Source organism: Adiantum capillus-veneris, chromosome 16 (assembly GCF_014529385.1).
Source record: "Adiantum capillus-veneris isolate H3 chromosome 16, ASM1452938v2, whole genome shotgun sequence".
Lineage (NCBI taxonomy): Eukaryota > Viridiplantae > Streptophyta > Polypodiopsida > Polypodiales > Pteridaceae > Adiantum > Adiantum capillus-veneris.
The window spans coordinates 138311416-138334432 of record NC_140946.1 but is presented as its reverse complement, the minus strand read 5'-3'; the positions used below and the strand labels follow the sequence as shown (position 1 = coordinate 138334432).

The window sequence follows — 23017 nt, the reverse complement described above, 5'->3', positions numbered from 1 at the left end:
TATCAAGGATGTTTCTAGTGCCTAGGTCAATAAATTTCCTGGTACTCGAAACAAGGATGGCATCTTGATGTTGTGCAATTAGACAATTTAATGATTCTGCCTCATTCTTATCTTAAATACGGTGGTTATGTTTGCGTATGTTTCATCTTTCTCCCAAAATAAAATAATATGATGATTTTGTGCAATGGATTAGAAGTGGAGCCATTGTTAAATGTTGACGTTTTAGGTGAGCTTAGTGGCACACCAAGATATGAATATGACAATGAAAACATGAATAATATCAAGGGTTATAACAATAGATGTGTAATAGCTATCTACTACTTACTTAATGGTATACCTAATGGCTTCAAAAAATATATATTCACCACCTATATAATGCAAGGACACTCCAAAGAAAAAAAACTCTAAAGAAAAAAAACTCTAAAGGGAAAATAAGCAAAAGAAAAACACAAATGTATGAATGTGCACTCAGTCACCTCTTCTTTATATGGACACAAAAAGTCTTTTGACTTTCCACTTTCATGGGGTCTATTAGTTTCCTAAACTCACCCTTCACTTATGCACTTAAGATGTTTTGAAAGGTTTTTAATTTGTTTGATATTAGGGAGACCTAATTGTAGAAAAAGGGAAGAATAATCTATTTCAAAGGGAAGATCACAGCTCTCTTTGCTGTATCTAAGTCCAGAGTGTATATCTAACTCTAATGAAATCACAGGATTGGTTCTTGCCACTCAATAAACAGTGGGGAAAGAATTGGCCAGAGTCAAGGTGGGAAACAGTCGTCAAGAACATTTGGTGCCCTCAATGGCCAGATAGGATGAAGGTTTTTTTATGGAAGGTGCTATGGGGAGCCTTACCAACTGGAGTGAAGGTCCTATCTAGGGAAATTGGTCCAGATAGATGCTCGCAATGTAGTACGGATTCTGAAGATCTTTCCCACTTGTTCAGGGAGTGTCTGTCAATCTGTGGACTTGCAGGCAAGATTTGCAAATGGATCCAAAAAACCTGAAAAATAGGATTCTTCAAGAACGATCTCTTCTTGGGAGGAAAGATGTTCAAGAGTCATACTCTACTCATTGATACACAAATAGTGAGGTATTGCTACTTTAAACACATTTGGAAGGCAGGAACAATCGAATTTTTGAGAACTCTCTGGGGTTAAGTTTGTGGAGATAGTCCAAGAAAGGACGGTAACAATCATTGCCATTGGGAAGCAAAAGAACTCAAAAGAGTGGATTAAGACCCTCAGGGATGTTGAGAATGTGTGAGATCATCCATTGTCAAGGGGTGGCTCCCCCATCAGCCGATGTATCTCGAATCCAGTGAAGTGGTCATGGCTCGTCATGAGCATGACAAGAATCTGTAATTTTTGGATATGGTAATATAATCCACTCACCATTGTGAGTTTTGCAAAAAAAAAGGGAAAGAATAATCTATTTCAAAAATTAAACATGAAAGGAATGATATCAACAATGTAGCTTTTTGGAAAAAGGTTGTATTGTGTTGACCGTCTTTATTTTTTGTAATGATGAACAAGACTTAATTATTTTCTTAAAGACAAGAAAGTTATCATTATTGTAAAGATAATCATTAAAAAACCAAGATCAATATCATTTTGAATATGTGAGTCAAGGAAAACATTAGTCTTGTGAGAGAATGAGCCACTTTAGTGGCTTTTGGAGACTTTTGTTAAAAAATCACCAAAATTTGTGAGAAGGTCAAAACGAAAAACTACTTTAGGGAAACATGCCTCCCTAAACATAGTATGAGCTGAACAAAAATTAGAGAAAAATCTAGTGATGTAGAAGTTTCCAATCTGTAACAATCTTTAAGGACAAATCAATCCATACACACAAAATTTTACTATTCTCTCCAAAAAAAATAGGACAAAGGATTTTTAAGCAGGCTCAAACTTCTCACAAAAATACATAAACATGTATGTGATCATGGGTTTACAAACCTTCTATATTTTAGGGAGAAAAATTGATGACATTTGACAACCATCCAAAGTAGGTGGAGAAATGTAGTTTTATGTAAAAACTCCCATTCTTTAAAAAATTGAATTTTATATTTTTAGACTTTTGATTGAATGTTGTACCACAAAGCTGTCTATGCATCTTTAATGCATGCTTAAGAACTTATGTGAAGTTTTGTGGTCATTTGCAAAAGTTCTCCTTAAATTACTAAAAACTGGCAAGAGCCATGCCACTTTTGTGGTTCACTAGTGACAAGATTAGTGTAAGTAGCTAGAAAAAGCCATGCAAATATGTTTGGTTCTGTGTGTGTGTGTGTGTGTGTGTGTGTGCGTGCGTGCACGTGTACGTGTGTGTGTGCACGCGCGCGCGTGTGTGTGTGTGTGTGTGTGTGTGTGTGTGTGTGTGTGTGAGAGAGAGAGAGAGAGAGAGAGAGAGAGAGAGAGAGAGAGAGAGAGAAGAAACAAAGAGAGAGGAGGGAGATGCAGTAATAAAAATATGCACTACTAGCAAGCAGAAAGGAAGGCAAGACTCAAAGAAAAACTAGCAATAGAGTGTAGGGACGTACTTTTTAACAAGATAATTAAGTGCTAATATTTTCCAAAAAAAAGCTACCGTGGTCTTCCGACAAAAGGTGTCACTAGGCTTGATTTATTGATAGTAAAGCAACCAACTCACACAAGCAAAGCTAGTGTTTCACTTCGGTAAGATAATATGGCTTGAATATTGTTTTCTCCCACTGACAGCCTGAGACAATGCACTTGGACTTGATCGCACAGACAATGGAAAAGCAAAAAGGGTGGTACTTGTGGGCACATGGCAGATAATAAATGTCATCCACATGTCTGCTTGACAACAGGTGACCAGAGGCAACATAAGCCTTCCATCAATCAGGAAAATGTCAACACCTAAGACAGACTTGGCAGGTGGGGTAGGCACTAGATGTTCCATGCCCTCTCTCTTCGAGAACGTGCATGCCTCCTTCATGAAGGAGGCATGTCTCCTCAGCTCATACATCACATTTTCCATCTCCTCAATCGAGGCCTGCACATAATGCAAAAAACCATCAGTAATTTCAAGAACTTCCAAATGCTCTTAACACTCCCAAGTGGTTTAACCACTATTACATGTGCTTAGACCACTTGCAAGTGGTCTAAGATTATGTGTGTGGTCTGAGCAATTGTAGATGGACTAAGAGGATGTATGTAAGTGTTCTTAGCACTTGCAAGTGGTTTGAGCCCATGCAAGTGGTCTGAGCACTTGTAAGGGTCTTAAAACTTGCAAGTCTGAGCCATTGCAAGTGTTCTTAGCACCTACAAGTGGTCTGAGCACTTATAAGTGGGCTTAGCACCTACAAATTTGATCACTTGCAAGTGGTCTAAGAACATGCGTGTAGGTTGTATAAGCTCATGCCAGTGGTCTAAGCACTTGTAAGTGGTCTTCACATTTTTAGGTGGTGTGACCCCTTGCAAGTGGCTAAGAACATGCATGTGAATGGTCTAAGCACTTGTTAGAGGTATAAGCACTTGTAAGTGGTTAAGGCATTTGTAAGTAGTTTAAGAACATGCATGAGCTCCATACACCTGCAAGCACTATAACCACTTGCAAGTGCTTAGACCACTACTCCCAGCATACTAGTACTCTTGAGTGTTTGAAAGCACTTGTATGGTGGACACCTCCTTCTTCATCTTTGTAGCATCATTCAAGGCACTAGTCCTTGACAGGACCCTGTCCAACATTCCTATCTTAGCTTCTATCTTGACAATGACAACTTCATCTCTTGGGGAAGATGCTTGTAATATCTGCATGTATGCTCTGAGCCTCTCCATCTTTGCTATAATTGGAGCACAAGCCGAGTAGCTCCCTTTGTTGTATAGCCATAAATCCCTCTTTTTTGTGCAGACCAATTTAGCAGAAGTGGCCTTCTCCTCATTAGTATGAACCTACCCATCAAGATCTTTGGCAATTTTATGCACCCAATTTGTGAATAGGGGCTAGGATGCAACCTCACCGGCTTTTGCATGGTGATTGGACACTCTTGTGCGTTAGGAGTCAACATCATACTTTATTTGTCCATGTAAGTTGGACACACCATAATTGGAGAAGAACTTGTTCACGTTGCAATCCAAGCCTCCCCTTTGGGCCTTTACATTCTCCAGGACCATACCACCCACCACAACCCATGCAATCTTGTGACTTTTGGGTTTAGCTTGAGTTGCTGAACAATTCTTATAGGCAAATCCCCTAGCAAACTTTGTCACTAGTTCCCCATTAGAGGGGACAACCTGATACACTTTCTCATACAAAAAATGGCAAGCATCGTAGAGATGATCTTGCACCATATGGAGGAAGACCTTTGAGTTATTCTTCTCTAGAAATTTAAGACAATCAGCCACTGCTCAGGTGGAAAATCATGGTCAATAAGGGCAGCTTTCCTTTTGGGCTTAAACCATTCTCAGCATGCAGCTCAACAAGTGAGTAGTAAAATTGGGAGAGCTTGAGTTACTCGGATGATGCTATCAATAAGAAAGAGAACAAGAAAACATTAATTCTCCAGGGGGCATGCATGCACCAACGGGTAACAATGTGTAAATAGAAGCCAATGGAGGAGACAGGCAATAAGCATACGCGCATGTAGCAGACATGGAAGAAGAACACAATATCTTTCAAAGCACGTGATTTGCAGTCAGGGGAGCCATTTTTGTCAAGGAGGCTTCACCTTGCTTTGGAGGCGATGAAGGGGTGTGCATGATAGAGTCGGTATCCTCGAAGGGTCGCTTGCTCCTATTGGAGGGGGTGTTCCTCTTGGGGGTGGTAGTGCTCATCTCTATGCACGAAAACCGGTGTGAGACAACAAAGGGATGAGTGATCATGAACTTGGCGAGAGGGAAGCCATGAAGGGAGTAGTAGAGAAGGTATGACTCCCGCGTCTAGGTCTTGGGGTAAGAGGGAGCAAGGTGACACAACATATGGATTAATGGGGGATGTGACAAGCAGATTAATGGGAGGAGGATCCCAACTTTGTTTAATGATTACTTGCATGCACGTGGAAAAGGTACATAGAGCATAGGCCATAGGGGAGAATTTCTCTTCCTTTTACAAATATGAAAAACACTAAAGTTCTAGGTATTGGTGGTACCACCAAAAGGTGAACAAGTAAAAGGGTCTACATGCTCATGCATGTGTGTGTCAATAGGGCCCTTGGCTTGTTGTTGCATAAATTGCACTACTAAAGTGGATAACTTACTAACATTTTCATTTAAAGATGCAAAATTTCTTTTGCATCACCAACATGTGTGCTTGAAGCGCTCAAAATTGTTGGAATTAGGGTTGTAGGAAAACACACATAGCTTGGAGAAGACGAAGGAAGCTCAAGACACACAACCGAGAGTGTTTTTCTTAGTGTGCACTAGAAAGATAGATAGCCCTAGAATGATGGGCGTATATACAATGCATGGGATAAAAAACCTCCTAAAGAGGGGAAAAATGCCCCGGCGGTCCTAAGAGTGTTCACACACATCACTACCACATGTATGTGGTAACAAATCCCCCCTGGAGTGAGGCGGTGAATGAGAGATGGCACATAGAGTAAAGGAAGTGCCATGCCCTGAGGACATGATCGGTCCACAAAGGAAAGTAAGCCCCAAGCTTTGAGGAAATCTAGGTTGTCCTGTGTTGGCACATAAGCCAAGTTGATCTCTCCTGTTGAGAGCCTATCCTTGACATAGTGGTAATGCACCTCAATGTGCTTTTTGCAAGCATGAAAAACCAGGTTCTTCGCAATTGCCAAAGCGCTCTGACTGTCAATGTAGATAGTGTTGGCGGTGTCCTGTCCAACACCCAAATCAGCCATAATGCGTCTGAGCCATACACACTCAATCGTAGCCATGAAGATTGACTTGTACTCAGCCTCACAACTGGAAGTGGCCACAATAGTGGCTTCTTGCTCAACCATGATATGCATGAGCTGCCAAGCATGGAGCAAAACCAATTGTGGAAACTCGTGTGTCAAAACAATCAGCCCAATCTGAGTTCAAAAAATCATGTAAGTCTGGCGGCAATGATTCCCCCTTGGGATAAAATAAGCCAAGATATAAAGTGCCATCAAGTAGCAGAAAATCGTCTTGACAGCCTGCCAATGCTAAGACTATGGGCTATGCATAAATTTGCTGACCTGTGAGACTGCAAACTAAATATTCGGCCTCGTGTTGCATACATAAATGAGGCATCCAACAGCAATTTGGTAAAGAGTGACATTTGCAGGATCACCAACATCATGAAGACTCAATTTCAAACTTGTTTCCATGGGAGTGGCAATAGGTTTGCAATCCTCAAGTCCAAACTTACATAACAATGTCTCTATGTAACTTTTTTGACATAAGGTAATACCACCATCACACTGCTTAAACTGTATACCCAAGTAATGATGCAACAACCCCAAATCTTTCACCTTGAAAGTAGCATTCAAATTAGCCTTAAATTCAGCAGCAATATGTCTCTCATTTGGTCCAGTGATTAGCAAATCATCTACATAAAGAACCACAATAAGAAGTACATCACCCCACTCTTTACATACAATGTGCTTTCTGGTGGACTGTCACGAAAACCTCGTTTGACCAAATCAGTGTCAGCCTTCTCATACCAAGCACGAGAAGATTGCTTCAACCCATAAAAATCTTTGTTACATTTGCACACCTTATCCTCTTGTCCTTTCTTGACAAAACGGTGAGGCTGCGTTACTAAACTTGCTCAAATATGTCACCATTCAAGAAAGCAATAACAATGTCTGACTGATGTACATCCCAACCAAAATGAGTTGCCAATGCACATAGAAAACGCACTGTAGTCATACGACGAGTAGGAGCAAAAGTCTCTTCATAATCTATGCCTTTTTTGTTGTGCATAACCCTTTGCAACAAGTCGAGCCTTATAGCGATCAATCTCACCATTGGGATTGCGTTTCAACTTGTAAGCCCACTTCGTACCAATGGCCTTTTTGCCAGGAGGCAAATCACATAAAGTCCATGTGTCATTTTCTATAAGTGCGTCTTATTGTGATTGCATGGTAGCCATCCAAATTTTTGAATTTTGTGCTTCATCAAAAGATAGAGGTTCCTCAACATCATGTAAGCTAGACACAACCACATTCATAAGATGCATGGCAAGAACTTGAACGAGTATGACTAGACAAATGTGCATCCAATTTATTGTCACGCAAAGTATGGACCAGCCATTTTGGCATACCTCTAGCCTACTCATTCTCAGCCCTTTCCTCATCAAGTACATCATGTACATCTGCATCAGTAATAGGGATGACCTGCAACATTTTTAGAAACCCCCATAGGCTATACATTTGCCTCATTGGAATTTACATTCGAACTTCCACCACTGAAAAGAGGCAACAAAGTGTTATAAATGTCATGTGAGCTGACATTACAGTCTCTAATACATGACAACAAAGGTTGAACAGAATCTTCCACAAACACAACATCTCATCAAACCAGAATACATTTTTTGTGTGGATGATATAACCTGTAACCTTTGCTTTCAGCACTATAACCAACAAAAATTACATTTGACAGCCTTATCATCCAATTTTTTGTGCTGTGTTTGTGGCACCAAAGCATATACCAAGTAGCCGAAAACACGCATGTGCTCAATAGAATGCTTTCTATCATGCCATGCTTCATATGGAGTAATATACTGCAAATCTTTGAAAGGACACATGTTTAGTACATAAGTGGCACACATGATGGCCTCAAGCCAAGACGAATGCGACAGAGCTTGACTTTTGACCATACATCGTTCCATTTTGATAAGTGATGGGTTTTTCCACTCAGCAACACCATTTTGGTAAGGCCTATAAGTCACTATACATTGGTGTTTTATTCCACGACTAGCCAAAAATGCATTAAATTCATGAGATATATACTCCCCCCCCTCGATCGGAGGGTGCCCATAGTATATTTCAAGACATTTTCAGCCATAGCCAAAAATTGTTTGAAGCACATAAAAATTTCGGACTTCGATTTAAGCGGATACACCCATGCATGCCTGGAGTAATCATCAATGAAAGCACGAAGTAAAGGTAATTGCCAAAGGACGGAGTTTGCATGGGCCCACAAACATCACTATGCATAAGCTGCAACCTGCATGTGGCCCTAGCTGAACCATCCTTTGGAAACTTTGAACGTTGCATCTTACCCAAAATACAGCCTTCACAAACATGTTTGACAGGTGCTTCAAGAGGTGGCAAAGAAGCAACCATATCAAATTTTTGCAAACGCAGCAGACTGGCAAAATTCAGATGACCAAAAAGTGCATGCCAAAGCATTGCATCTGAAATTAATGCAACAAACTTGACAACTTTAGGATTTCCTTGGGTCATAAATCTCCAAGTACTAGCAAAAGTATGATAAGAATCTAGCAAGGCTTCAAGAACAGTCTGCACAAGAAAACTGTCTGAAATGACTTCACCTGTAGAAATAAGTTGCTCATTGATATCCTTGATACCAACAAGGAAAGTGTCCATCTCATCTTCATCATGCATAATCTTCGACTCCAACTCTTTACGAAGCAATGAATCTTTGCCTCATTGCGACTTGCATAAAGACCAACCAAAGTATCCTAAGCCTGTTTTGCAGATTTTGCTGAACGAATGTGAGGGGTAAGTGCGCTTCAAGACAACACAATCAATGCATGAGCTTGCACATCTTTAACATCCCAACGAGCTTGTTTTTCCATAGGCAAAACAAACCTAAATGCAGCAAGACCTGCAACATCCTCAACATCGCCTACATCCTTAGAACTAGGACGTACATCAATGCCCTACACAATATTCCAGACGCCCTTTGACACAAGAACATGTTGCATCATGTAAGCCCACATAGGGTAATTGTCTCCATCCAATTTTTCCTCAACAGCAAACATCTTGAACACATCTGTGTTGTTGTGAGCCATGGTAAATGTTGCACCTGATGTGAAAACTGCCCAAAAAGAGGAGAAACAAAGCGGGAACAACACGTGCTATATAGCACAAATCGTAGAAGATTATAAGGGACCTGTTATGCAAAAAACAATACTTTTACAAAAAAATTGCACAAAATGACAAAATAGCACGTGCAGTACTGCCTGTAGTGGAAACGGAGGCCGAAATGAGCCCAAATCATAAATTGAGCAGACTAAGCTCTTAGAGATTCCCCAAAATTTTTGTCAACCTGCGAACGCTCGCCAAAGCTCACAGAAATCGAAGAAAGTGAGCAGGTGTCTACTGGAGCTGTTGGTTACTAAGTCCGGGAGGACGCAACCTACTCTGATACCAATTGTTGGAATTAGGGTTGCAAGAAAACACATACAGCTTGGAGAAGACGAAGGAAGCGCAAGGCACACAACCGAGAGTGTTTTTCTTAATGTGTAATGGAAAGATAGACAGCCCTAGAATGATGGACGTATATAAAATGCACGGGGGGGAAAACCTCCTGAAGAGGGAAAAAAATGCCCCAATAGCGTCTCCTCCTTTTGGTGTATCTTGGTTTAGCAATGCTACCAATGTTGATAATACAGATTAGGTAAGTTAGCATGGTGTAAAGAGATGAAAGCCGTCTAAAATCAGTAACAATAGCGCTTTTTTATGAAAATGGAGTGGGTTCTAGAATTGGTTTCAACAATATATAGAAACACAATTGAATTCAATGTCTTTACTTCACTCTCGTACTTACTTCTATCCTTGCGTCTTTCTTATGAGCAAGGGTAGAAGTGTTCATCATAACTTTTTATATGGCAAGAAGACCATCTTTCCCTTGGTCTACCTAGAGTTGACAAAATTGCTACTAAGTCAAGAAGTGCAAATTGGGCAAGCCAACAAGTTTTTAAAGATGAAGGCCCATAATTGCTACAATGTGTAATTATAAAACTTTTCATGTCTAAGAGTAGAGTTGTGAAAGTATAAGGGCTCAAGTTCCAATGTACCAGAAAAGCTTTAAGTTTCAAAGAGATGGGCTGACGTTCTTTTAATATTCATACTCCATTACCTAATCACAACAATACATAAGCTAGAAATGAAAGCAAAGTAAGGTTGCTCAATTGTTTATTTTTGTAGGAGTTTTGGCCATTATGCTAAACTGAAGGACATGGTGTAAAATTGAGGTTGTGACTAAAACCATGCATGCCATTGATATCTATCTTTCTCTATCCTCTAATTACAAAAGCATATTCTCTTTGAGAGAGCAAATTGTATCCAACCAGCTTCAACCTATTTCCTTGCGCACAATCTATAATATACCAACCATTTAGCTTAATTGTTGCTATGTTAAATGTGCGATTGGACATTGAGGCAATGTAGGACAACCTCTTTTTGTGTATACATTAGGTTCCTTGAAAATTTGAGAATATGAGTATCATATCCTACTCGAGGACACACACACACACACACACACACATGTATATGTGTATACATACAAACATACATACATATACATATACATATATATGTGTGTGTGTGTGTATTTTTATATCAAAGATTTGTCGCATAGGTCTTGAAGCCTTTGGTTGTTGTTATAGTACAATAACTATGACATTCAAAACTTTTATGCTTCATTCATGTCCCCCTCCCCCCCCCCCCCCCAAAAAAAAAAAAAAAACCCTCTCTCTCTCTCTCTCTCTCTCTCTCTCTCACTCACACACACACACACACACACACACGTATTAGATGGAAAGCAGTTTGAATGGAGCTCTTGTGTGAATACACATACGACTTGTCATTGTGAATAAATATACGACTTGTCATTGTGGTAGTAGTTGACAAATTGGCACTTAGGTTGAAGTGATGACCTCAAGTCAATGCATGAAAATGATCAGCAAACTCCTTTTTCTCATTCTCTGTAAAGAAAAGTATAGATGGCTATGATTGGTCTCTCTCTCTCTCTCTCTCTCTCTCTCTCTCTCTCTCTCTCAGGTCTTGAACATGAGACCATCGAATAGATCTTTGAGATCTCATTGGATCGCTCTGACAACATTTTAAATTCTTCTTTTTTAAAGATGTGTGTGGGTGTGTGTGCGAGAGAGAGAGAGAGAGAGAGAGAGAGAGAGAGAGAGAGAGAAGATGAAACAAAAATAACTTTATTCTCACCCAAGTTGCCAGATATATCTTTTGGGACTAATATTTTTTCTTCTTCTTCTCTCTCTCTCTCTCTCTCTCTCTCTCTCTCTCTCTTCCCATAGATATTCAAGTGTTAAAGACTTATTGTGTAACTTTAATGTTTTTTTAGATTGTTCTTACACCCTTAAACATTTTATTCTCTCTTTCTTCTCTTCTTCCTTCTGCTTGCTTGCTGCATCATTCATTGGACGCTAAAACATTTTTCTCTATGTGTGTGTGTGGGATTGATTTTTGAGAGGCACCTTTGCCTATCAAAATTTAGAGAATTTATTGAGTTTTAAGTATGGCCCAGAGTTTTGCCCAGAGTTTAACTCTTAAAAATAAAAAGGACGAAATATTCAAGAACTCGTAAAAGGTACGTTAACTCTTATTTGGGGTGCCCCTCCGAGGGTTGATTTTTGTTGGGCATTCTATTTATTTTCTATGGGTGAGAAAAGTTAGTTACCCTTTTGAAAATACACTATTACTCAAAGAAACCCATATTATCTTGGAAATTTGATTGGGGGATACCTATATATAAATTTTGTATATCACATGCGTTTAAGGACTATTTTTAAACTCTTTATCTGTGAATTTTTGACAAATAATTCAATCTTTAATTTTTCTTATAATTACCTTTTATGGTACCCTTCTGTATGTGAAAATGTGAGAAAAAAATTAATAACCCCTTCTGTTGTACTAAAGTAACAGTTACATAAATATTAAATGACCCCTCCCCCCCCGCGACGGGGAAATTTGAAGGGTGTCCTTGGTGAGAAGGAGCCCTATGAGCTCAAAAGGAAAATGTGTGTGTGTGTGTGTGTGTGTCTTGGTCAATAACATGGACAATAACTACTCCTTCATTTGCCATGTATTTTCTCAAAGTGAAATTACCCCAAGTCGACACCACACGAGTTTTTTTCGTTTTTTTCAATCTCTTTAAAGAAACAAAAACTTGTATTTAAAAAAAAAATATAATATTGATCTCGAAAAAAACTCTTGAAAAAATAAAGCTTAATATATCTTCAAAAATTAAATTCTCATTAAATAATAAAATGTCCACTAAATTTATCTCCTTTTTGTTATTTGCATTTAAACCAATATATTTATTCTATGTAGAGTATAAAGTCTTTGACTTTCTATTACTAAAACACTTTCACCTACTAAAGAAAAGGAAATTCTTTTGATTTTACATCTGAGAAAAAGAAGCTTGCTTGTTATTTCTTACAATCTTACTTTCCCTTTTGTATTTTAGAGAGGTTTTCTCTTAAGCGAAGAAGTGAGTGACACATGGAGGGTCTCTCCTTCCTTAAAAAATTTAAGGTGCTTCATATATAGTACTAGTATGGTCAACGACCTTCGGTGGTCTCTCTCTCTCTTTTAGTGTGCACAAGGTCTTGTCTAAGTTTTGAAGAGTAGCCTTCATGTCATAGATTTTGACACGTATAAATGACTCTCCCTTTCGCCATATTATGTTAGTTTAAATAGATACATAGAAATTTATGTGAAATAGTGATCTATCTCCCCAAGCCCATGTGCTAGGAGCAAGTTAGCTCATGAGTCATCTTTTACACAAGGGTTGTTTTGGCCATAAGTTCTACCAATCTCTAGGGAGTTAGCTCATCCATCAAATTAATCAAAGTGCTAGCTACTCTTCATAAAAGTACACTAGGGTAACCGATTTTGCTATGTCCGATATAGTTGTCATGGCTCGTCTCGAGCATGACAGAAAATTATAATTTTGGTTATGTTAATATATCCACTCACAATTGTGAGTTTTGAAAAAAAAAAAGTACACTAGGGTAAAGGGGCCAATAAAAGTATGTGCCTAAGGTCTTGGGTTCAAACCTCCCTTGCCGACCTGAATACATGATCTAAGTCCTTAGGAATTTTTCCCATATGTGGGTGTGTGTGTGTGTGTGTGATGGGATGCCTCTCTCCCTACCTGTGAGGTCGATGTACATAGGGTGTGTGCGTGTGTTTCAAAGTTCTTGTACTCTCAAAAAATAAATAAAAGTATGGCCCCAATAAAAGAGTAACAAACATTAAGTCCAACAAGGCCCCAATCATGATGAAATAGAAGGAGGTGGCACTCATTCTGCATAGGCTGTTGCGCACAAAAAACGCCATGTTTTCTTTTCTTGAAGGTATGGTTGTCGAGCTATTGTATGTGCTCTACAATGTTTGAATGATGCATTGTGCATCGAGGGCAGTGTTCGGGAAAAATCATTTTTCCAAACATACAAAATTCTTTTCCTTGAATTTGCCAAGAGGAAATTTTAGAAAATTAGGCTACTTTTTTCAGGTTTTTACACTATTTTTCTCTATTATGGGACGGAATTTCTCCTTTTCCCCTTGCTGTGAACCGGCATTTTGGAAATTGAAAACGACACGATATTAAGCTGAGACACATTTTCCCTTAACACTGATCGAGGGGCATGAGTGTTGGTTTCACTGAACTTAAATTGGTCTCTTCACCCTAAAACAAGAGAAAATAAAATCTTTGAAATAGTGCCTTTAATACATGAAGTGTGGGATGGGTGAGGTGGTTGGGCCTTTTTTGTTTCTTTTTTTGTTGTGTGGGGGGGGGGGGGGGGGGGGGAGGCCGCCGGCATACTTTTTGGCTTTGCCCGAATTGAGGAGAGGCGAGGTGTGTGTGAGAGAGACTCGAGGTTGTCAAATTGGGATTCTCTTACGAATGGAGGAAGAGTTGGTTTTGACGTGCAAGGCAGATGAATGGGAAGGCGGTGGAAAAGCGTCCCAAGATTGCCCAACTGGCTGGCCGCTGGATGGCGAGGGAGGCCAATACAAATGCCATATGCATGTGTAAACTTGAATGGCGAGCAGGTGTACCGTCACTACCGTGTGGCGTGTATTTCCACTTCTCTAGAATAGGCTCTCACAAGGTGGTAGCGGCTAGAGGATGGATCATGGGATGGTCTTGTCCAGACGGACTCAACAGTAAATAGGAGGCTAATAACCCCCCCCCCCCCCCCCCCCCCCTTCCCCCGGTTCGAAGGCGACATTTCTAACCCATCGAATCGCGCCGTTGATCCTGGTGACACGTGTCGTCGTGTTAACCGCCCCGCTATCTTAGCGCCGGCGGCTCCAAATACAGCTCTCCCCCTCTTGATTGATGGGGATGGATGAAATGCCGTGCTAAGTGCTTTTTCTTCCGCGCCCATTGTTTTTCGAGCTTGCTTTTCCGCCACCTTATTAAACGAAGAGCGCAAAGTACTCTCTCGCGCTCCTCTCACAGAGGGAGAGAGAGACACAGTCTCACTCTCTCTCTCTCTCTCTCTCTCTACGAAGCTACGAACACACGGCTCTGGTGCTCACTCCAAACTTCCAAAGAGTAATGGTGTATACCGCGTTTGGCGCAAGGTGGAGTTCCACTGTTCCAGTGAACCGCTACTATGATCGCATTGTCCCCACTGTTATGTACGACATGTTTTTCCCTACCCTTGAGGCTTGAACCCTCCCCTTCATAAAGTTCTGTCTGACTTGAGGTGCCATAGCCAGCTCTCTCTACTCTTTCTCTCTCCGCCAGTATGGTGGGTCGCGCTTAGTAGAACTTTACCCTGCATACACACAGTCCATGCTAGTTTCTCCTCAGTGGAAGGACCCCTCACTATTTTAACAGTCCATAGTCCATTGTACCTCTGTTGTAATAGGTCATATTAGGCACAATGCACATTCAGTCCATGTATCTCAAAACTATGATAGATCTGCTGCACGTGAAAGAGAGGGACAACTGCGATGATCCTGAGGGGCTCCGATCATACAAGAGTGTGGAGCATTGTGACAAGACCGGGCGGGGGACTCAGACTGTGGTGTCGGAGCTCAACGGAACATTGACAAGAACCCACAGCTCATTTGCATACTACATGCTGGTTGCTTTTGAGGCAGGCAGCCCCTTCAGAGGGTTGATCTTACTACTCTTATGGCCATTCATATGTGCCTTGAGATTTTTGGTATCAGAGGCGGCGTCGGTACAAATGCTCATTTTCATATCCACAGTGGGTATAAAAGAAACAGAGATTGAAGGGGTGGGGAGGGCAGTGCTTTGCAAATTCTATTTGGAGGACATGCACCCACATGCATATCAAGTGTTTTTGGCATGTGGAAGAAGGTGTGTGGTGACAAGCAGTCCTAGAGTTATGGTGGAGCCATTTCTGACAGAGTATATGAAAGTGGACCTTGTGTTGGGTGCTGAGCTTCACTCTGTGAAGGGTTTTTGTACTGGCCTTTTGAAGGGCCCTGGGGTTCTTGTGGGAGACAAAAAGAGAGAAGCGGTGGAAAGAGCCCTCCAAAATATGCCTCCTGATCTTGGCTTGGGGAGTGATCCCATCACCAGCTCTTCTTTCCTTTCTCTTTGCAAGGTGTGTAAACCTACTTCTCTTGTAATTAGCATTTCTAGAATGTTCTTATTAACCATCATCACTGCATGTACCAAGCTAATCAGAGTCTGCATTCTCACCCTGCTAATAATGCTAATGTGGCTATGCAGGAAGGGTACATTGTTACAGAGACACAAGTAGCGGCGGTCACGCAAGAAGACTATGGAAAGCCCTTGATCTTCCATGATGGCAGACTTGCCAGAAGGCCTACGCCAATGGTATCGCTTTTTATATACCTGTGGTTTCCGATTGGGCTGGTACTCTCCGTATTGAGGCTATTCTCATGGGTGCTCCTCCCTGTGGAGCTTGCAACACCCCTGGGGGCCTTCTTGGGGGTGAGGGTGAGAATTACAGGCGCACCACCCCTTCTATTGCAGAAGGAAAATGAAGCTAGCTCTAGGGGGTCCCTCTATGTGTGCACCCACAGGACTCTTTTGGACCCTATTTTTCTATCAGTTGGATTGAGAAGAAGAGTGGCAGCAGTCACATATAGCCTAAGCAAAGTCTCCGAGATGTTGTCGCCTCTCAAGACAGTGACACTCTCAAGAAGGAGAGAGGAGGATGCAAGGGCCATAGAGAGTGTGCTCCAGCAAGGAGCTGACCTTGTGATATGCCCAGAGGGCACAACTTGCAGGGAACCCTACTTGCTTCGATTCAGCCCGCTCTTTGCAGAGATGACCAACGACATTGTGCCTGTTGGTATGCGAGCCGGGATTTCCCTCTTCCATGGTACAACAGCCAGGGGCTTCAAGGGGATGGACCCTTTCTACTTCCTTATGAATCCTCGCCCCTCGTACACTGTTACCATCCTTGATCCCTTGCCCAAAGAGGAAACATGTGCCTCTGGAAAGTCCAGCTTCAATGTAGCCAATGATTTACAAAAGCTGATGGGCTCAGTGATGGGCTACCAATGCACCAACCTCACCCGCAAGGACAAATACCGCATCCTCGCTGGTAATGATGGCCTTGTTCCTGCTTCAAAGGGCACCACCAACATTCTGCTCAAGAGGAGCCATTCTATTAACGAGACCTCTAATAGCCATCTAGCCAGTGAGAGCCTAACAATGTTGTCAAGCCTCTGGTTCTCATTCTGTAAATGCTTTCCTTCAAAGCAAGGTTGATATTATCGTGTATTGGGGTGCATAAATTCTTTTCTTTTCACTCAAATAACAAGAAACAAAAATACCTATACACTCTAGTGTACAGATCCCTTTTGTGAAAAATCTTTGGTCTTTCCTGGTTTAAGAGAAAAATGACCCTTGCATAGAGAGAGCTAACTTAACAGTTAATTAAGGGTAATGGGTATTGTTATTAAGAGGCCAGAAGGGGGGGAGTGACTCTTAATGGGCGCTCAGAAAAGTGTAGTCGAAGCGGTTTTATCAGATGCAGACTTGTATGAATGGTAGGCAATCTGTTTTGGTTGTAACATGTATAACCAATTTGAGCTTTTCCAACGATGCATTTTGTTATTTTCTCTTCTACTCTCAGTTGGCTGCCCATAAATGTTACAATGTTTTTCATACAATGCACAACATCATGAGCTTCTGCTCGAGAGAAACCGCGTACCTAGCTAGGTACGATTGGGGGCAAGGGACGGCCGGCCCCCCCTCCGGCCCGGCGATCCCCGGCCCCCAATCGTACCTACCTAGGTATGCAGTGCCTCCCTCATCGAAGCTCATGATGTTATGAGGTAAGAAGTCACAATGTGGGAATTATTGTGAGAATTTGTCCAAAACTTCTTGAGTCAGTTTAGAGGGTAAGCGTTTGGTCTTCTTTATCCCCTTTTAGACCCTCTTGAATATTTTTGAGTAATCACAGTTGGCCATGATGATAATGTTTAGCACTACTCGACAACATGTTCCCACCCACATGTTCTTTAATGAACCTTGGGAGGTAGAATCGACAATGGGCCTTGTGCCCGGGCTTCAACCCACAATTGCCACGTTGGTGGCCCGATGATCTAATCATGTTTGCATGCGTTTCATTGTTCCCCTAGCCACTCCTATTGGTCATAAAGTTAATCACCTTAGTCAAAAGTAGGACATAAAAAGTAAATTAGATCCATTGGATAGATCATGAGTGTCATGAAAATGGGAGCCCTAGTTTGGAGGTGTGGACCCAGCATTCAAGGCCTTGCGGTCCGTTTAGAATTTGACTTGCACCCTAGAATTTCAATGGACACTCATGTTTGAGGATTGCCAATCTACATGGAATGGCAAATTTTCCCATAGCCATACAACATGGTCTGTGTTCGAATTTGACATGCACCCTAGAACTTCAATGGACGCTCATGTTTGAGGATGCCAATCTACATGGATTAGCAAATTTTCCCATAGCCATTTCAAATGTTATGTCCAAAATTTTCAGCCATTCCAACTTTCCATGATCAAGATTCAAAACTTAACAAGAGTAGCGCATCAAAACAGAGAGCACATGCTACAAAAATAATCTAATTTAGCTCCATACGTTCTATGCATGCATCAAAACATGTAGATAATTACATCGAGTGAGTGAGAAGATTGCACATGTAGACATCAAGCAATGGGGCTTTGGCAATGCAAGGTTGCAACTAGACTATGTATGATTACTTTTATGCAATATTTACTAGATTTGTTCTCGACGAGTAGATTAGGAGAATGCTCATGTGTTGACATTCTATGTTGAATCCAGAGTTCATTTATGGATAGCCATTTTTTCACTTTGCCATTTTGCTGACATCCTTGGTGTTTGTTTTTGTGTCATCCCTTCGATTGGTGAATGCCCATCAAATCGTAACGTTGCCCATGGTATATAGTGCCGAGGAGCACTACACATTTGGCTATACATTATTTTATAATTATTGAGTTACCCTTTAATCTTTTATTTCTTCTCTAGGGTTCTTAACACATTGAAGGTACAAATATAAAAGCCATTGTCTTGCTAGCGTATAATAATGTGATAATGAGGAATACAACCAGTAAGAGAAGCATCAACAACAATAATGTTTCCAATCCGTGAGCAAGGTCCTATGCATAAGCATTGGATTGAAGGGATCTATTAAAAAATCATAAAGAAGCTTGTTATGACCTTGAAGGATAGCGCAACCGCCCATCTCAATGAAAAGTTCTAGATTGTATGCAAATTAAATTAGTATGTTAAGAGAGCAATGGGGTGGGTCTCTACATTTAAAAAACAAGGTGAAGAGGCACGAAGGTCTGCTAATTTAAGGGGGAACGAGGAAGAGTAAGTTTAAATAAGTGCCTATAATCATATATATATATATATATATATATATATATATATATATATATATATATATATATTGTTGTGTTTTAATATTAAATTGTATTATCTATTCTCATTAAGTAGCTCCTATTGACTCGTTAAAAATAAAATACATTAATTGAAGATGCATTTAAGATTCCCTTTGTCCTCATCGTCTAACCCCCACCTCCTACTTATGTCACCAAAAACTTCTCCAACCTACGTGTTGCCCTTATCCCTACGAGTATGCAAATCTACCTTCCCTGTGAGCTTGCACCTAAGCTTTCCCTTCCATTCATGGACTTGCACCTATGGAGTAGTCCTCCCACGTCATCTCCATTATGCCTATGTCGAGGAAGGACGCAAGAGAGAGAGAGAGAGAGAGAGAGAGAGAGAGAGAGAGAGAGATCTCCCTCATTGGAAGGCATGACCTCCTCGTGGCCTACCTCCCCCTTCTCACTCCTTTACCTAATTGGGAGGCATGACCTCTTCGTGGCCTGCCTCCCGTTCTCACTCTAAATCTCAGGCATGACCTCTTCGTGGCCTGCCTCCCCTTCTCACTCTAAATCTCCTCGGCCATCTTCTCATTATCTCCATTAATGGACCATTTTTCTATTTTCTTCCAGTCGAGGCCCAATACCCCTACTCACAAATAGTTTATATATTATGAAGGACCCCACTTAAATAATAAGGTATAAGGTGCATATTGCACATTAGCATTTTGAAACAAAATAGAATAAAAAAGAAGTAAAATTAAGAGACCTATTGAAAGTTAAAACAAAAAAAAATATTTTAATGCTTTCATATTATATGAAATATAGATTTAATAAGCGTAAAAAATAATAAAACAATTTAGTGGAATGAATTTTTTGAAATCCTTAAATGAAAAGGCCCTTTATCAATATCTTACATAGTGTTCGAAAATGTCTTTTTGTCTAAGCGGGCCTTATACAAATGCAACCTGAACATACAAAAAATTTTCAAATTTGTACGATGTCTGAACTATTTTTTACTATATTTTATCGAGGTCTTTTTTTTCTTTTACCATCCTTTGCAACTAATTAATCTTGATTTTCAATCGGCTCAAGGCTAACCTCAAGCATACCTTTGTCGAAGACTGAACTCACATCATGAGATCAAACTCTTATGAATATATTATTTAATCTTTTGTTTTCTGAAGTCTTTTTCGAGCATACCAAAAAACATAAATGCAGCTTTGAAGAATAGCTTTCTATTCACAAGACATGTGAACCCCTTAGGAACACTTGTCTCACCGAGAAAATTGAACGACCTTCACCCTTCTGAGAGCTACGACCTTCACCCTTTGGACTTAAGGCTTTTATCATGCCAATAAAATCTTTAAACAACAAAAGTGAAGGGTTATAGTAATGCAGCTTTGAAGAATAGCTTTATATTCACAAGACTAGACCTCTGAACCCCTTAGGAACTAGTCTTGCCAAGAAAATTGAACGACCTTCACCCTTTGGTGCCAATAAAATCTTTAAACAACAAAAGTGAAGGTTTGTAGTATAGGAAATGGAAAGCTTCTTGATATTGGAAAGTCAAAAGACTTTATATCCTCGATGTAATGAGGTTGCATGGTTCTTTGTCCTTTCTTTTCATTAGAGTTCCATTCAACTTCCATTGCACTATGCAAGCATTGGATTTAAATTTTTAGAAGCCACCAGGAGAACTATAATTTTATAATTTTAAGCCAGTAAGCCTCTCCAATTCATTTTCATTGACGAAGATTTAATTAACACTAGGTTGGTAAAGTCATTACGATCAATTCTTACTGCCACACTTGCTCGCTCTACTTCAAGTGTATTAACACGAATCTCTTTAGATTTGCTCACTCTTCCCTGTTTTTCTAAAGCAAAAGTGTCTCCCCTCCCCATTGGGGGGCTTGATGTGCCTTGCGCATTGTTGTGTCCCCTTCGCCCATCACATCGTTGTCTTGTAGAGACATCACAAGCTCCTCAATGTTGGTGCTAACCATGAAGACCCTCCTCCTCGGTCAATTAGTAGACAAGCGTGGCTTGCAATTACTACTACGATCGTATTGATTTACAACCCCTCCCCCCTCGTGAGAGAGACAAGAAAATCAGACTAGAAGAGGTTTGCCGCATACGTGCCTCCATATAGGTGCAAAGAATAGGACTGCATCCCCTTGCCCCAATCAGTAGATAGTATGTGTGTATATATGTGTGTGTGTGTGTGTGTGTGTGAGAGAGAGAGAGAGAGAGAGAGAGAGAGAGAGAGAGAGAATATGACAATGTTGCCTCCCTTGCAAGACATTCATGACTTGCAGATGCTCGCTTATTGATGCTCTTAATATTAAGAAAAATGTAGCTTCTGCCTATCCCCCTCTAGTGATGTGCCACAACACTTGCCAGATCTCTTGGCACCTACTTGACACCCCTTCACCTCCTGCAACCCTCGACGCTCGTTGCCAGAGTCCCCTTGCCTTCGTGTCCCCTTATGCAAACCTTGCAAATTGTGCATTTCATTTTACATTCTAACTCGACAAAAGAATCTCTAGGATATTCTCCTTAACAAAAACGAGGTGCTGCCCTTTGGAACACTTATGTGTCTTGGGCCTTTTTTATTTGGCAAGAAAAGATTCTTCCATTAGTGAAAAAGCCTGCTTGATGGGCTACAAACTACCCCAACTAGAGAGTGTTATATCAAATATGGAAAGACTCTCGCAATACAAAACCTATATATCATGTACATCAAATGACTATTTATAAAACCTCTTAACTGTAAATTTCTCATCAATAAAAGGGACCCTTTCTCTATTCAATGGGTAAATTTTTCTTCAAGAACATTTTTTCAACATCTTTTTGTATGTGAAAATGCAAGAAAATGTAGAATACAATCACAATTGCTAAACCCAAGTGATATGATTTTTTTTTCTTTTTTTAAAGTGACCCCCTCAAAGGTATAATGATTGTTAAATCAAAATATGGGGGGAGGAAACAACCACATTGGTGGACGATATTGCCATGGGTGCCCTATGAGCTATGGTGAAGAAAGGCACTATTCGTTATAGTCGCAAGAAGGCCTTGTGACACTTTTGCATGGGATTGGAGCGGCTCTAAAGCCTCTCAAATTGTCCCCTAAGTGTGTGGACTAGCTCCAAGCAAATGTCACGTACAGTCTCTATCGGTGGAATGAGTCGAGTTTCAAAAATATGTAAGCCTCAAGATCTCTAGATGAACCAATGTGTCAGGCTGCAGATGAGCTCCTAACAACTCTCTAGGTACAAGCTATGTGGTTGATTGGAGTCTAGGTTGGCCTCCTGAATCATAATCATCCTATGCTATGACTAAAGCCATCCCAAAACAAAGTGTTGGGCCTGTGGGTGTGGATCAAACAGCATCATCCAATTGTACTAGGCTAGCTATCAAAAGTGCATGCATCAGTCAAAGAGTCCAAAGTCAAACTTGCTATACCATGGTCTAATCCCTAAGGTAGTGGCTTTGTGTGTCAAGTGTATGGTCATAAGTGGTACATACCCCATAGTGACCACTATGCACCAACCACCTCTTGTAGTAGCTCGATGGGTAACTAGCCACTTGAACATAGTGACTCTCCTCGGCTATTTGTTGTCCCACATGCTCTCCCACAAAGCTGCCAAGAAGTCAATTGTGAGACCCTCTTCCTACCAATGGTCCATTGCAGCATGATGAGTGTCTCTCTGTGTTATCAGCATGTGACATCCTAGTTGTAATGTGTAATGGAAAAAAGGAGCCCTTGGTGATCGACTGGAGTAAAAGGATCCCGCCTATTGTGTATGTGGCCTTTAGCCTATGCCACAACATGTCGGTGTGAACCACCTTCAATTCAGTCATCATCTAATGAATAGAAATCATGTGATAACTTATGATAGCGTATGAACTTAGGTGAGTTTCATAATGAGCTAAAAGAGCGCCCTTTGGAGTCTACATTGGGAGGTTGACTCTTGGAGATGGATATAGCCTCCTGAATATTTTGAAAAGATTCTTGTAGGTCTTGGCTATACTCATCAATATCGAAGATCTGCCCATGTACCTTAAGTAGCAAGGGACGTTTAGGTCATCCTTGTATGATTTCAAAAAGTGCCTTTCCTGTAGTAGTATGGATGGTGTTATTGTACGCATACTCTACAAGTGATAGATACTTCTCCCATTGTGAGCGTTGATCTACTTCTATAACATAAGTCTTTAGTATATTGAGAACCATAAGGTTAGATATCTCACTTTGGCCATCCGTTTGTGGGT

At 40.7% G+C, this 23017-nt stretch overlaps 1 protein-coding gene across 1 annotated transcript; it reads left to right on the top strand.

The window, feature by feature from the left end:
* The first annotated feature begins 14381 nt into the window (after positions 1–14381).
* On the top strand, positions 14382–16714 carry LOC147439949 (glycerol-3-phosphate acyltransferase RAM2-like). Its single transcript, XM_086485663.1, has 2 exons — positions 14382–15491; positions 15620–16714. Exons 1-2 carry the CDS (start codon positions 14799–14801, stop codon positions 16628–16630), a joined length of 1704 nt encoding a protein of 567 aa, XP_086341789.1. The 5' UTR covers positions 14382–14798; the 3' UTR covers positions 16631–16714.
* The last annotated feature ends 6303 nt before the right edge of the window (positions 16715–23017 follow it).